Source organism: Rhinoraja longicauda, chromosome 1 (assembly GCF_053455715.1).
Source record: "Rhinoraja longicauda isolate Sanriku21f chromosome 1, sRhiLon1.1, whole genome shotgun sequence".
Classification (NCBI taxonomy): Eukaryota; Metazoa; Chordata; class Chondrichthyes; order Rajiformes; family Arhynchobatidae; genus Rhinoraja; species Rhinoraja longicauda.
The window spans coordinates 48,126,547-48,143,628 of record NC_135953.1 but is presented as its reverse complement, the minus strand read 5'-3'; the positions used below and the strand labels follow the sequence as shown (position 1 = coordinate 48,143,628).

Below are 17,082 nucleotides of genomic sequence, written 5' to 3'. Positions count from 1 at the left end.
GTCAGGCCACATCTCGGGAGAAAAATTATGGGTGACAGTTTGGGTCGCGACGCTTCTGATTGATCCTTTTCCCCTCGAGATGCTTCAGCACTTTGTGTCTATTTTATGTATAAACCGGCATCTGCAGTTCTTTGTTTCAACATGTTGGATTTTGGAGTTTCTTTGACTTAAAGTTAAGTTGTGCGGCTAACATAAATCCAGATGGTTCCAAGTATAATTAATTTGTCCACTCTCTATTTTCAGGAGCCATGTCAGGTGGATTTAATTTTCAGGTTACGGATGGATTAAACTTTACTCCTCGACAAATCTTCACCATTACAGCAGCAGCATTAGTGATAAACATGGAAACAAATAATGGTTTACATGTCTTCCCAGGTAAGCTGTCAGTTCCTCGGTTCTGGTCTCATCACTCTAAGTATTCTGCTGCTTCAAATAATGAAATTGTCTTTCACCAAACACAGATTTATTTAAGTATTTTCAAATGAAAAGCTTGAAGAGCATCCTCTCATTTTTATTAGCCCAGAGTACATTAATTTGGTACATGTGTGGCACCTCTCTTCGAAGAACTTGAGAATAGCCATAAAATATACCTGCTTCATGTAAAATTGAGAATACGTGATACATATACAGGAAGAAAAGAAAAGTATGTCTTATCGGAAAGAAGAGTATTATTTACGCTGTTTTCATGCACATGCTAGTTCATGAATATTGGAGAGTGAGTGAGCTGGGAAGTTGCTCCACATGAGAAGATAAGAGGCACTTAAGGTAGATCAATACCTCAGATTTTTTGGCAGCAGCTCTATTTTAGATCAGGTTCTCCAATTGCCACAGTAACTCTCAACAGTTAGTCATTTTTGAGGCCTACACCGTTTTTGAACTAGAACTGCGCAGTTAAAAGTTCTGTATCTATCATCATCCGCCAGTCTACGTCGATTGCCAACATTTTACAGTGTAAGAAAATAACTGCAGATGCTGGTACAAATCAAAGGTATTTATTCACAAAATGCTGGAGTAACTCAGCGGGTCATGCAGCATCTCGGGAGAGAAGGAATGGGTGACGTTTCGGGTCGAGACTAAGAAGGTTCTCGACCCGAAACGTCACCCATTCCTTCTCTCCTGAGATGTTGCCTGACCTGCTGAGTTACTCCAGCATTTTGCCAACATTTTATATGTCCAGTGACCTCCCTGTGTATGGGAATTGGGTTTAAGATATTTAAAAATCACCCGTGCAGTATATTAACACGTTTTCTCTATGCAAGAGAATCCACAAGCCTATCTCAAATTTCAATACCGAATTGCCTGAAATTGTCCTCCCTCAATCAAGACTTGGATTATAAAGTTCAGCATTTTTTAGCATTGCAAAGTCAATGACTGGTCTTACCCATGATCTGCTTTTCAAGTACAAATCCCTTGGCAATTTAATTTGATAACAAATAAGATGTATTCAAACCAGTGATGTTGTTGATGGTGGATCAAAGTTTAAAGGCAGCATTTAATGATATTTTCATCCAGAAAGGGCTTACATAACCATCAGTAAATGCAAAGAATTGTTATAAATCTTGCATCACCCTTTGGTTCATGTCTTGTTGATATAACACTCTCTATTGCTTGTTCTCCTACCCATTCAGATTTATAACTCTTTGTATCCTTGATACCGATAGCATTTGTTTCCTAAATGAAGAACGTAAGAAGCAGAATGAGGAATGCGCCATGTGATTGCCTTACAATGCAATCAAGTCATGGCTGATCTTTACCTCTGCTTGACTTTCCTGCATAATCCTCATCCGTTAATTCACTTAATATTTTAAACCAATCTTAATCTTGAATATGCTCACTGCGTTAAATCCCCACTGCTCTCCTAGGTTGAGAATGTCACCACCCTCCTCGTGAAGAAATTGCTTCTTGACCCCTCTCCTCCATGGCCAGTCCTCATTCTGAGATTGTAATCTCTTATTCAAGACACCCCAGCCAAAAAACATGTTATTACTGCACTCAGAGTCACATAGCAAGAAAACGGGCCCTTCGGCCCAACCTGATGACCACTGTGCCCCATCTATTCTAGTCCCCACCTCCATCGTGTTTAGCCCAAAGCCCTCTAAACCTTTCCTGTCAAGCCTCTTGAAGATTCTTCATGATTCAATGAGATGACCTCATTCATCTGTCCTCTAGAGAATATAGACCCAGTCTGTCATATCACACATCATAAGTTACACGTGCCATTCCATAAATCAATCTTGTGAACATTTTGTGAAACTCCTACCATAAGTGCATCTTTGAGGTAGGGAGAACTATGTGCTTTGTTCTGGCTGTGGTCTCACCAGGGTAATTTATTGTCTCTAAGGCAAATTGTCTCTACTGTTATACTCAAATCTTACAATAAAGTCCAACTTTGTGGTCATTTATCATTTATCATCAGGAAAAATAAACATGGCGTATACTGTTTAATGTATTTTCTTATCCTGGTTGTTTTAAAAAAATATTCTGTAACTGATAAACACAGCAAAACCTATCTACAGGCTTTCTTCTGGTATTTTTAGCTCTTGAGTTTTATAGGAATCCGTTGTAAGTACCTGTGCTATGATGACCGGGATCATGGTTTGAGACAATCTCCCTGAGATTTGAGTTGCAAAGAATTACGTTGCACTCAGTGAATGCAGGAGAATTGTGTCTGGCCCTTTTGTCAGCATTTCATGGAGTCATACAGTGTGGAAACAGGCCCCTCGGCCCAACATGCCCGCGCCGACCAACATGCCCTATCTACACTAGTCCCACCTGCCAGTGTTTGGCCCACGTTCCAATAAACCTATCCTATGCATGTAGTTGTTCAAATGTTTCTTAAAAGTTGTGATTGTATCTGCTTCAATTACCTTCTCCGACAGCTTATTCCATATACCTACCACCATTTGAGTTTTTTAAAAAGTTGCCCCTCAGGTTCCAATTAAATCTTTCCCCCACACAATACCATGTCCTCTGATTCTTGATTCTTCTACTCTGGGTAAAAGACTGTGGATTTACCTATCTATTCTTCTCATGAGAATACACCGCTATACGATCACCCCTCATCCTCCTGCACTCCAAGGAATAAAGTCCTAACCTGCTCAACCTCTCCCTATAGCTCAGACCCTCAAATCCTGGCAATATCCTCGTAAATCTTCTCGGCACCATTTCCAGCTTAACATCATCTTTCCTATAACAGGAAAACTAAATACAATATTCAAAATGTGGCCCTACCAATGTCTTGTACAACTATAACGTTGGCTCCTAACTTCTATTTTCAATACTCTGACTGATGAAGGCCATTGTGCCAAAAGCCTTCTTGACCACCCTATCTACTCGTGATGCCACTTTCAAAGAAATATGTATCTACATTCTTTCTCTACAACACTCCCCAGTGCCCTGCCATTCACTGTGCAAGTCTTGCCTTGGTTAGACTTCCCAAAATGCAACACTTCTCATATTAAACTCCATCAACTATCCCTCAGCCCAACCGATCAAAATCCTGCTGCAATTTTTAAAAACCATCTTCCCTATTTACTAAACCTTCCACTTTAGTGTAATCAGCAATTTTTTAAAAGCTGGTTCTGTCAGCAAACAATATCAGTAGTTATTTAACTCAGTACCTACTGTGGATGTAATTTGTGTAAGGTTGACTAGAGGGAAACACCAGGGCAAACAAAAATTTTGCATTAAAATAAACCATGTACCACGTGTAACTCTCTTGGAAATGTGTGACATTGATTCATTTGTATTGTGGTGGTAATGGAATACTTTATTGTCTCATGTGACAAGTCACAGTGAAATTCTTTGCTTGCGTACGTTAGACCATAGTTACTACTTACAAAGTTACAAATTCACCTGCCCCCTCCCTCACGACAGACCCCCCCCACGCTGGGTCCTCCTTTGATTCTTCCCTCGGCAGTGATGTCGTCGCTTCCACATTTCTGTCCTCGTCTGTCGGTCGGCGCCATCATCGACCACCACACTGACCGCTCCACTAACGCTGCCGGGTCTTCTCCAGATGCCTTCATGGCGCCGACCCAGTCCCCAGCCGTGGGCTCCGCAGACCCAGGCACCGATGGCCACGGGCTTCGTCGACCCACGAGGCTCCACCTCCGACCCGCGAGGTTCCGGCCTGCAAGGCTCTACCTCCGGCCCACGAGGCCCAGGCCGTGAGGCATCCGAAATCCGGCCCCTGCGGAATCCTGCAATATAATTTTAACATCTGCCGATCAAACCTATCACTTGCCAGGCTTTGTCCTGCCCCCATATCTTTCCAACTTTCTATTCTCTACTACAATCAGTATGAAGAACTGTCACAATGCAAAACGTTACCTATCCTTTCCCTGCAGAGATAGACAATAGACAATAGACAATAGGTGCAGGAGTAGGCCATTCAGCCCTTCGAGCCAGCACCGCCATTCAATGCGATCATGGCTGATCACTCTCAATCAGTACCCCGTTCCTGCCTTCTCCCCATACCCCCTCACTCTGCTATCCTTAAGAGCTCTATCCAGCTCTCTCTTGAAAGCATCCAATGAACTGGCCTCCACTGCCTTCTGAGGCAGAGAATTCCACATCTTCACCACTCTCTGACTGAAATACTCCTTATTCTTAAACTGTGGCCCCTTGTTCTGGACTCCCCCAACATTGGGAACATGTTTCCTGCCTCTAATGTGTCCAATCCCCTAATTATCTTACATGTTTCAATAAGATCCCCCCTCATCCTTCTAAATTCCAGTGTATACAAGCCCCATCACTCCAGCCTTTCAACATACGACAGTCCCGCCATTCCGGGAATTAACCTAGTGAACCTACGCTGCACGCCCTCCATAGCAAGAATATCCTTCCTCAAATTTGGAGACCAAAACTGCACACAGTACTCCAGGTGCGGTCTCACCAGGGTCCGGTACAACTGTAGAAGGACCTCTTTGCTCCTACACTCAACTCCTCTTGTTATGAAGGCCAACATTCCATTGGCTTTCTTCACTGCCTGCTGTACCTGCATGCTTCCTTTCATTGACTGATGCACTAGGACACCCAGATCTCGTTGAACTCCCCCTCCTCCTAACTTGACACCATTCAGATAATAATCTGCCTTTCTATTCTTACTTCCAAAGTGAATAACCTCACACTTATCTACATTAAACTGCATCTGCCATGTATCCGCCCACTCACACAACCTGTCCAAGTCACCCTGCAGCCTTATTGCATCTTCCTCACAATTCACACTACCCCCCAACTTAGTATCATCTGCAAATTTGCTAATGGTACTTTTAATCCCTTCGTCTAAGTCATTAATGTATATCGTAAATAGCTGGGGTCCCAGCACCGAACCTTGCGGTACCCCACTGGTCACTGCCTGCCATTCCGAAAGGGACCCATTTATCCCCACTCTTTGCTTTCTGTCTGTCAACCAATTTTCTATCCATGTCAGTACCCTACCCCCAATACCATGTGCCCTAATTTTGCCCACTAATCTCCTATGTGGGACCTTGTCGAAGGCTTTCTGAAAGTCGAGGTACACCACATCCACTGACTCTCCCCTGTCAATTTTCCTAGTTACATCCTCAAAAAATTCCAGTAGATTTGTCAAGCATGATTTCCCCTTCGTAAATCCATGCTGACTCGGAGTGATCCTGTTACCGCTATCCAAATGCTCAGCAATTTCGTCTTTTATAATTTACTCCAGCATCTTCCCCACCACTGATGTCAGACTAACTGGTCTATAATTACCCGTTTTCTCTCTCCCTCCTTTCTTAAAAAGTGGGATAACATTTGCTATCCTCCAATCCACAGGAACTGATCCTGAATCTATAGAACATTAAAAAATGATCTCCAATGCTTCCACTATTTCTAGAGCCACCTCCTTAAGTACCCTGGGATGCAGACCATCAGGCCCTGGGGATTCATCAGCCTTCAGTCCCATCAGTCTACCCAAAACCATTTCCTGCCTAATGTGGATTTCCTTCAGTTCCTCCATCACCCTAGGTTCTCCAACCCCTAGAACATTTGGGAGATTGTGTGTATCTTCCTCAGTGAAGACAGATCCAAAGTAACGGTTTAACTCGTCTGCCATTTCTTTGTTCCCCATAATAAATCCCCCTGCTTCTGTCTTCAAGGGACCCACATTTGCCTTGACTATTTTTTTCCTCTTCACGTACCTAAAAAAACTTTTGCTATCCTCCTTTATATTATTGGCTAGTTTACCCTCGTACCTCATCTTTTCTCCCCGTATTGCCTTTTTAGTTAACTTTTGTTGCTCTTTAAAAGAGTCCCAATCCTCTGTCTTCCCACTCTTCTTTGCTATGTTATACTTCCTCTCCTTAATTTTTATGCTGTCCCTGACTTCCCTCGTCAGCCACAGGTGTCTCTTACTCCCCTTAGAGTCTTTCCACCTCTTTGGAATAAATTGATCCTGCAACCTCTGCATTATTCCCAGGAATACCTGCCATTGCTGTTCTACCGTCTTCCCTGCTAGGGCCTCCTTCCAGTCAATTTTGGCCAGCTCCTGCCTCATGCCTCTGTAATCCCCTTTGCTATCTGTAATACCGACACTTCCGATTTTCCCTTCTGCCTTTCCATTTGCAGAGTAAAACTTATCATGTTGTGATCACTGCCTCCTAATGGCTCTTTTACCTCTAGTCCCCTTATCAGATCAGGATCATTACACAACACTAAATCCAGAATTGCCTTCTCCCTGGTAGGCTCCAGTACAAGCTGTTCTAAGAATCCATCTCGAAGGCATTCTACAAACTCTCTTTCCTGGGGTCCATTTCCAACCTGATTTTCCCAGTCTACCTGCATGTTGAAATCTCCCATAACCACCGTAGCATTACATTTTTGACACGCCAATTTTATCTCCTGATTCAACTTGCACCCTATGTCAAGGCTACTGTTTGGGGGCCTATAGATAACACCCATTAGGGTATTTTTACCCTTACAATTTCTCATTTCTATCCATACTGATTCAACATCTCCTGATTCTATGTCACCCCTTGCAAGGGAATGTTGCCTGACCTGCTGAATTACTCCAGTACTTTGTGTTTTGCTCAATATTCAACATCTACAGTTCATTGTGTATCTAAATCTTTGTATTTCTTTTCAGTTGCTTTTGATTCCTAATTGATATTTACAGGTGCACCCTCACCACCCCCCCCCCCCCCCCCCTTGAAGGAGATTGGTCCACAATTATGTCTTTGTCTTAACATCATAGTTACATGGTCTAAAATGGTAGATTATCAGTTTTACTATATTTGCAGGGTTTTACCTAAATTGGTGCAAGGCTGGTTTTGCTGGCATTACATTGCAACAGTTGATTGGGAGAGGCTGTAAGTAGGTGAAGGATGTCAAATGACAAATGGAAGGTTTTTGAATGGGATAAAGGGAGAGATCATGGCCAACATGTTCCTGTTAGAGTGAAGGGCAAGGCTGGCAGGATTAGGGAATCCTTGCTGATGAAGGATGGTGAAGCTCTGGGCAGGAAAAAAGAGGCATGCATAGGCAGCTGTGATCAAACAAATTCCTTGATGTGTATATGGAATATATGAGTACATTTAAGAAGTGAATCAATAAAGTGACAGTCGCACAGCATGGAAACAGGCCCTTTGGCCCAACTAGTCCACGCTGACCAAAATGCCACATCTAAATAAACTAGTCCCATTTTCCCACTTTTGGCCCTTATTCCTGTAAACCTTTCCATTCCATTTACCTGCCATTTGGCACACAGAGGGCATGAGGGATTACCAGGATCCTGTGAATAGCTACAAGGAAACTGGCCAGTTAACCTTCCTGTTTAATGATGATGGTGGAGGAATGTGGAAATCCTCTTTTTGGTGCATGCTGGGAGAATATATGGACTGCTTGATCGGAGTCCTGATTGACGAATGCCACCTCAAGCTAGCTGAAAAGCTGAAGCACTGTTACACCAAGGACCCCATCCCTGCCCCGCAGAGCCTGATTCTTCAAGCCTCAATCCTCCAAACCCCCCTAAACTGACCTCCACAGGTCCTGGTTCCTCGTGTTATTTCTCTTTTTTAACATCACAGAAGAAGGTAATTCAGCCTACTGAGTCTATTGCCGGTTCTCAGAGCTTTCCCATAAATCCCATTTCACTCCACATATTCCTTACTAACCTATTTTCTGTAATATGCCCAGCGATTCTTCTACCAGTCAAAGGTAGACACAAAATGCTGGAGTAACTCCGGGTCAGGCAGCATCTCAGGAGAGAAGGAATGGGTGATGTTTTGGGTCAAGACCCTTCTTCAGACTGATGGAGGGGAAGGGTCAAAGTCTTCTACCAGTCATCTGTACGAAGGTATGTAGGAGGAAACTGGCACATTGGAGCAGCAGTAGAATTACTGCCTTACAGCGCCAGAGACCCAGATTTGATCCTGACTACAGGTGGTGTCTGTACGGAGTTTGTACATTCTCCCTGTTTTCTCCGGGTGCAACGGTTTCCTCCCACTCTTGTTTCGGTAAATGAGTTTGTATGTTCTCCCCGTGACCTGCGTGGGGTGTCCCCAGGGAGCTCCGGTTTCCTCCCGCACTCCAAAGAGACTCCAAAGATGTTCAGATTTGTAGGTTAATTGACTTGGTAAAATTGTAAAGTGTACCTAGTGTGTGTAGGATAGTGTTAATGTGCAGCGATCGCTGGTCGGCGTGTTCACGGTGTGCCGAAGGGTCTGTTTCCACACTGTAACTCTACTAAAACTAAAATTGTAAAACAGTACCTAATGTGTAGGATAGTGTTAGATACCGGGATCGCTGACCGGCGTGGATTCGATGAGCCACAGGGTCTGTTTCTGCGCTATATCTCTAAAGTCTAAAGGTTACCTAAGCAGTTGAAAGTGGAACATGCAAACTCCATACAGACAGAACCCTAAATCGGAATGAAACCTGGGTCACTGTGTGTAGCAGTGACACTAATTACTGCACCATTGTGCTATTCCTTACATCACTCTAAATCATCCAATGCCTCTCTGATCCTCCCAAGACCTCCAGCGAATCAAAACCCTGAACTTCTATCTCGTTCAATGTTACTTTAAAACAAAATCCCAAAGAATGCCCCAATTTAAAACTGCTGCAGATCGGCCACTTACTTGAACTACTGACACATACTGTACCTTATTCAACTTCCTCCAATCTTCATCCATTTGGGAACACAGTAATTTCTAGGCCTTTGTATTTTATGTCTTTTTAATTTTACAAATCACAAACAGAAATGGACAGTTTTAAAAAGGACATTAAACTTGTCATGGAAAGACTGTCACTTTTAATGTATTTACTAATCGATAATTGGAAGATATTTTAACATATTAAGTGCTCAACAGTACCCTCTCATAATTCGTATACTCACAAGTTATCAAAGTATTGGCCCAAATTAAGAAAGTTAAATAGCACACTATTTTGAATTGAAGTAGAATCTTTATTAGCTGTTAACTTTTTGCTGTGAAGATTTTAACACAGTCACATAAATATACTTGGAGATTTTTGAATAGGTTATGTTACACTGCAGTGTTCTGCAGTTTTATGTGATGTTAAATGAGATAGAAGCACTGTTTCTTTGGCACAAGTTCTGGGGCAATTTGTGTTTCAAGTTTTCCAGTTTTATGAATTGTGTTTTTTTGTATGGTACAACTATCCTAGATCCCAAGCAAAAAAACTAATTACATCCTGGCTATAATATGCATTTGCTATGCTGTGGATCAATACTTAAGGTGGAAGGCTTTTTATAAGCTGAGTAAAACTTTTTATAAGCTTCCTCATATTTCACTTGAGGAACAGCACCTCATATTTTGCTTGGGCAGCTTGCAGTCCAGTGGTATGAACATTGACTTCTCCAACTTTAGATAGTTCCTCTGTCCCTCCCTTCCCCCCCCCCCCCCCCCCCCCCCCCCTTCCCAGTTCTCCCTCTATCTTCCTGTCTCCACCTATATCCTTCCTTTGTCCCGCCCCTTGACATCAGTCTGAAGAAGGGTCTTGACCCGAAACGTCACCCATTCCTTCTCTCCTGAGATGTTGCCTGACCTGTTGAGTTACTCCAGCATTTTGTGATACCTTCAAAACTTTTTATAAGATGTTCTGTAGGGGAAACAAATTGCTTATTTAAACATCTTCCGTTAAATGCTGGAGTTATGCCTCATCTGAAAGGTTCTGGAAAAAAACACATTGATACACCAGAGATAATTGTAATGAAGATGTTCACTGTTATCATTTGCATGTGTTGCATGAACCTGCAACATATGTCAAAGTCTTGAGATGGTCTGCCAAAAGCACAATAGTACATTCACTATTGTTGTGAATCAGATTGTGACGAGCAGTAAAAATGTAAGTATAAAAAAAAGGAGCACGCCAACACACTAGCTTTCAACTTCAGCAGCCTGGATATTATAAAACATGGTCCTAATCAGGACTGTACTTCTACACAACTGCACTGCCAGTTTAGCACTTGTAAAATCTGTGCTGTGGGCTGGTGTTACTGGAAGATTTGAAAATTAATCCAATGCAGGCATACTTGTGGCCTGATATGGCCCACGGTTGTTGGAAAAATGGAAGGAAATATGTCATCCAAGGCAGTCTCTTGGGATCAAGAATGCCTTGCATCTACTTTGTGGGTTCTGAGTTGGCTAATGAAGCCAATATGGAACTATGGTTTCCTCCACAGATGGACAGGAACTCCCAATCCCATTGATTGGATGTATAGATGGATAGTTTAAGGTGTGCGCTGCTTCTGTAGACCTTCTAGCTACCCTCCGTCTACTTACATAGACTCAATACCATCCCAATGGTCAACCATTTGGAGAGGCCATGGGCCAGATTTTCCCAGGAATCATTGAGAATATTGCACATCTTCAAAAAAGCTTTGTAGACATTCTTGGTTCTTCACTGTCTGCCTGGTAATCGCTTGCCACACCAAAGCTCAATAAAATGTATGTCTTGGGAGTGTGGCGTTCGGTAATCAGGGCTTTAGTACTGAGGAAGTTGGCCTGGAAGGGGATGCTGATGGAGGTTTACTTATCCTCTGCCACCACCTTCAGTTCGCCAGCACTGCATTTTCCAATTGAGGAAAAGGGTATTTGAAGAATCAGACCTCAATCCTGGTACAAAACTCTCTGTCTGCAAGGCAGCAGTAATCTCTGCCCTCCTATATCCCTTCAAGACATGAATTACCTATAGAAGGCGTCTCTAGGCACTGGAAAAAAAGGCCAATAGTCGCAAACATGTTTCTCTTTGACATCTATCCATTACCTTTACTAGGTTCCCAGAATCAGTTAAATTTTAGCAATTGTAGATTTGGTAGTTCACAACAATAATGGCACACATTAGCTTTGCAGGTCCCAACAAGTATGCTTTACAAACATAACTTGCCTTTATAGAGTTCTTTTCATCTTTATTGGCAATAACTTTGGTTAGAAAGCACACTGTGCAAGCTCTGATATCTTATTTCCTGAAGTAGTGATTGGAGTTCTCTGTGAGTCATCTGTTGCCTGATCCAGCAATGTATTTCAGATGTTCACCAGTAGGGTATCTGCAGGGGGGGGAAATACCACCATTTTGGGTACATATCCCAATATTTGAGATTAAAATCTGTACCCACGTTCCCTGCCCTTCCCCATTACAAAGCCATCAATCAATTAGAAAAGGTGAAATAAGTTTACATTTCATCCTTTTTGTTATAATGTCAGATTTGGGTAGTAAAAAATGAGATGTAATTTCATTTTAGGCTTCGTAGGGATGTTTTTAGTCCATCTGGACAGTAGTGTATTGTAATTGTGTATTCCTGATCAATAAGCTTCCAAATTTGCTTATTTTAAATTTGGAGTTGATTTTTAATTGTTTTGAAATTTTCCAGAAGATGCTGAAATATATACCTACTCCAATCTTCTCCTCTTCTGTCCCAAAAGGTACTAATCTGGCAGTTCAGCAGACTACCAACAAGTTACTCCAGTTCATCGTGTGCAAGTCCAGAAAATGAGTGCTCAAAGCTATTCCACTGTGGAGGCTACATCATGTGAGCCCAATCTTATTTCTAGCTGTTTGCACTTTCTATTAGGTTGACTGAAAAACAAACATTTTTCAGGACAATCACTGATTTAAATTTTCTCCCTAGTCTGACCTATAGACCATGAAAGAAGCTATGTCAGATTTTTATATAAATTGAGACATTCCAGTACTATCTAGAATCAAGGAATGTTGTCTGTTCCTTTGTGATTTTCTCAGAAGCAATGTTATATCCACATTAACTGACTGAATTCCACAGAGGCTCAAGAAGAGGTTACTGACGTCTTCATCAAATTATTTTGAACAGCTGTAGTTTGTTTCTGTTTTGTAAATTGAGGGATTTGGGGCATTCTAATGTTTTTATTTTGTACATCAGAAAAACAGTAAAATTAGACAGTAGTTGAACAAAAATAATAAAGATTGTGGCCTGCTCTGCATTTAATGGTGACTCAGTGGCTAGTTTTACATCTCTTCTATTAGTTATTTCAATGGACTTCATTGGTATTAAAGCAAAAATAAATGTCAATTTATTATTGTCCACTTTAGATAATCACAGAAAGTTTTAATTATCTATCTTTGTATGTTAATCCAAAAAAATGTTTTAGTTTTATGTTGATGCTCAAATCTTAACCCTTCATATCTGCCCGTGAGCTTTTCTGCATCATTTTGAATTATATTCCCTCTCCAAAAACCATGTTTTATCCTCCCCAGAACTTTTAGTTTGATTCTCTCCAAATTAGGTTACCACCTTCTCATTGCCCTGAAATAATCCCATCAAAGTGGCAAATTAAATTCAATGTGACTGCTACCATGTGAACCATCCCTTCTCAATCTGTCTTGATTACATATCCTCTGCACAAACGGTTTGCACTCTTTCCATCAACTAAGCAATCTTTTCAAAGTGTACAGGCAAAATAGAGTGATCTTGTGTTTAGTGTCATGCCAAACATCAGGACTGTTTACCGTCTGTTTTATGTTAGTACAGTGCCTCTCATTCCATCCTTCCTTTCTCCTTCCATATATATTTTGATTCATTTGAAGTTCTAATGAACATAGTCTATACCACATTAAACCCTATTCACTCACTGCCCCAGTTTCCATTCACTTAAATTCCTAATCCCTCAATTGGGTGAATTTAAGATTTGTGTAATACGTTAAAATTCCTGTTAGGCCTTGCTCCTCCCTATTTATAATGCTTACCACCGGCTTGACAATCCCCAAATTCCCTATTCCTCCAACTCCAGCAGCTTGTGAATTCGCATCCTATGAATGGTGAACATAAAATCTTTCTCTTCAGCTTCCCAGCAACAGCTTATTTGGGTCTCTTGCCATAATTTTCCCACTTTTTTTAAAGATATAGCCCGGAAACAGGCCCTTCGGCGCACCGAGTCTGCGCCGACCAGCGATCCCCACACATTAATAGACAATAGACAATAGGTGCAGGAGTAGGCCATTTGGCCCTTCGAGCCAGCACCGCCATTCAATGTGATCATGGCTGATCATTCTCAATCAGTACCCCATTCCTGCCTTCTCCCCATACCCCCTGACTCCGCTATCCTTAAGAGCTCTATCTAGCTCTCTCTACTATCCTGCACACACTAGGAACAATTTACTCATCCACCAAGACAATTAACCTACAAACCTGTACGTCTTTGGAGTGGCACTGAAGCAATTTTGTATTATTTAAAGATGTAAATACAAGTTGGTTTTTTGAGGTTATTTTTGGTGTAGTGGGCTAAGGGATGGAAAAGTTGGAATTGGTGAGGGTGAGGTTGGTACATGGGTTTTGGGAGGGGTGGTGGTGCATAAGGGTGCAGCAAGGAAGGATAGGTATAGAATATTGGGAACCACATAACCACAAAAGTCATTGCATAGAGTCATACAGGAATGCACACCTGCATCTGGGAGTTTGGGACAAAGTTCCCATATCCTGTGAACAAGGTTCCCTTCCTGGCACTCACTGGGTTCCAGAATCAAAAAAAGTTGAAAGGTCATATTTTTAATCTTCTGTGGGACTCTCCTGTTAATACTTTGTTCAAAATAAAGTTGTGTTAAATGTTTAAATATAAATTGCCTTTTGTTTTCCTTTACTCCAAATAATGATGCAAGCTGGTAGAGCTGTAGAAACAAGGAACTGCAAATGCTGGTTTACAAAAGAAGTGCTGGCGTAGCTCAGCGGGTCAGGCAGCATCTCTGGAGAACATAGACAGGTGACATTTTGGGTTGTGACCCTTCTTCAGACTGAATGGAGAGGGGAGGGTAAAAAGCTGAAAGAAAGGAGGGGTGGGATAAAGTCTGGCAGGTAACACAAGTGGGTAGGGTATTTGGTAGGCAGATGGTTGGACAAAGACCACAGATGAAAAAACGGAAGGTGAGAGACAAAAGGATTGGAGAGTTGTGAATAATGAGGCTAGTGTAAGGAATGTAGGTGGAAGAGTAGGGGAGAAATGGGTGCTAGACCTGGTGGGACAAAGGGGAGGGGGGTTGTTGTGGGGAGGTTGATAGAGCTGCTGACTCACAGTGCCAGTGTCACGGGTTCGATATGTCGGTATGGTTTGCATGTTCTTCATGTGACCACGTAGGTTTCCTTTGGATGCTCCTGTTTCCTTCCATGTTCCATAGATGTGCGTATTTTAGGTTAATTGGGCTGTGTAAATTAAATTGCCCCAAATGGCTGGGGAGCGGATGAGAAAGTGAGACAACAGAACAAGCGTGAATGGTTGATTGAAGGTCGGCAAGAACTTGTTGGCCCAAAGGGCCTGTTTCCATGCTCTGTAAAGAAAAATTATTAATGAGAATTGTATTTTTCATCACCTCATTTACCTGAAAGCATTTGAGAACTAATAAGTACATTTGAATTATAATCGTTGATGTATTATAAAAATGCAGCAGAAATGTTCTCTCAGGAGAAAACTAAGAGCAACAATGTAATTAGATTATCGTTATCATCATCATCATCATATCATATATATACAGCCGGAAACAGGCCTTTTTTTTCGGCCCACCAAGTCCGTGCCGCCCAGCGATCCCCGCACATTAACACTATCCTACACCCACTAGGGACAATTTTTACATTTACCCAGCCAATTAACCTACATACCTATACGTCTTTGGAGTGTGGGAGGAAACCGAAGATCTCGGAGAAAACCCACGCAGGTCACGGGGAGAACGTACAAACTCCTTACAGTGCAGCACCCGTAGTCAGGATCGAACCTGAGTCTTTATAAATGACGTAACGAAAGGGTTAGATGTTAGCTGATGTTGGAACTCACTACTACTTTTGTATGAGGCTTGAATCTTTGGCCACATGATTCTGAGGCATGAGAGAACCAAGGTTGAAATCAATATACATTAAATAGAATGCAGGCTTAAATATAATAAGTTAAATATAATAAGCTAGTATATAATATACTATAATAAGCTTAAATATAATAAGCTATAATATAATAAGGCTTAACTGTCAAATTTGATGGATTTTGCATCCCTTTTAGGACATCCCAAAGTAATTTGAAGCCAATTAAGTGTAGTCATGACAGTGACTGGAATTGTGAAATAAATGGTCTTGTGGTTGAAAATCTTATTCTACCACACACAATGCCTTGGTATAATGCTGCTGGAGCCTCACAACCATTTTAAGATTTGTAGGGGGAAGGATTTCCTAAAGGCATGTGGGTTGGCAGGTTTATTGATCACTTTGATTACCCCTAGAGTGTAGGTGAGAGGTAGATTCTGGAGAGGGTTGATGGGAATGTGGGGAGAATCACAAAATTGGATTAGTGTACGATGAATGTAAATAGGTGGTTGATTGCAGATGCAGACGGTGGGCTGAAGGTCTATGTTCATGCTATCGCTCTGACTTCCTAATTATCTTCATAGTGAATAGTATTGTGTGCTTTTTACTTAAGGTATCTTGTCTATTTCTGATGAAAATGTCTTATCACTGAAACATCAAATGAGTGTTTTCCACAGGATTTCCACAGGTTCTGAGCTGTTTGGATTTTGTGTTGATTTCAAATGTCAGATACTGCTGAATCATTCTAGGAAGAACTCTAAATAATTTTGTGCCAAATGAAAATGTATTATGTTGCATGTAGCCCATTGCTTTCATGGGCTGTGTGGTGTGAGACACTTATGTTCATTTGAAAGTTGTGGGCAATGCTGGCAAAGGCAACATTTATTGTGCTCTAATTGTTGGAACAAGGAGGTAGTGTGTCTTTGTAATTCAAGGCAATCTGGAAACAGGCTGTTTGTGCAGGAAAATGGCAGAATAAATGTTAAACCAAGTCTAAAAAAATCAACTACACTCTTAATGAAGAAAATCAACTTCAGTCTTGCACAAGCAGCATGTTTGAATAAACACAAATGGCATCTGAAGAAATGGGTCAGAAGAAGGGTCCTGACCCAGCTTGTCATCTGTCCATTTACTGCCTGACCCACTGAGTTCTTCCAGCAATTTGCATTTTTTGCACAGATGACATACTTGTGCTTCTATTTCTCATGTTATCAGAAGAAAATGCTCCCATAGTTTTGGTATGTGGAGGAATAAGGTCATAAGGGATTGGAATAGAATTAGGCTATTCAGCCCATCAAGTCTAATCTGCCATTCAATCATTGCTGATCTATCTCTCCCTCCTAACCCCACTCTCCTGCCTTCTCCCCATAATCTCTGACACCTGTACTAATCAAGAATCTATCCATCTCCGCCTTAAATATATCGACTGACTTGGACTCCACGGCCTTCTGTGCCAAAGAATTCCACAGATTTACCATACTCTTGACTGAATAAAATTTTCGTCATCTCCTTCCTAAAAGAACATCCTTTAATTCTGAGGCTATGACCTCTAGTCCTAGACTCTCCCACTAGTGGAAACATCCTCTCCACATCCACTGTATCCAAGCCTTTCATTATTATGTATGTTTCAGTGAGGTCCCCCTCATTCTTCTAAACTCCAGCGAGTACAGGCCCAGTGTCATCAAACGTTCACCATAGGTTAACCTAGTCATTCCTCTGATCATTCTTGTAAACCTCCTCTGGACTCTTTCCAGAGCCAGCACATTCTTCCTCAGATATGGTGCCCAAAA

The 17,082-nt window shown here is 41.7% G+C and overlaps 1 protein-coding gene across 1 annotated transcript in view; it reads left to right on the top strand.

Annotated features, from left to right (window-relative positions):
- The window catches only part of LOC144599309 (chondroitin sulfate proteoglycan 4-like), a 59,076-nt gene that overhangs the window by 31,417 nt on the left and 10,577 nt on the right, over nt 1–17,082 (top strand). Inside the window, exon 7 of the mRNA XM_078410101.1 lies at nt 244–375. Coding sequence (XP_078266227.1) covers nt 244–375 — 132 coding nt within the window. The remainder of the gene's footprint in view (nt 1–243; nt 376–17,082) is intronic.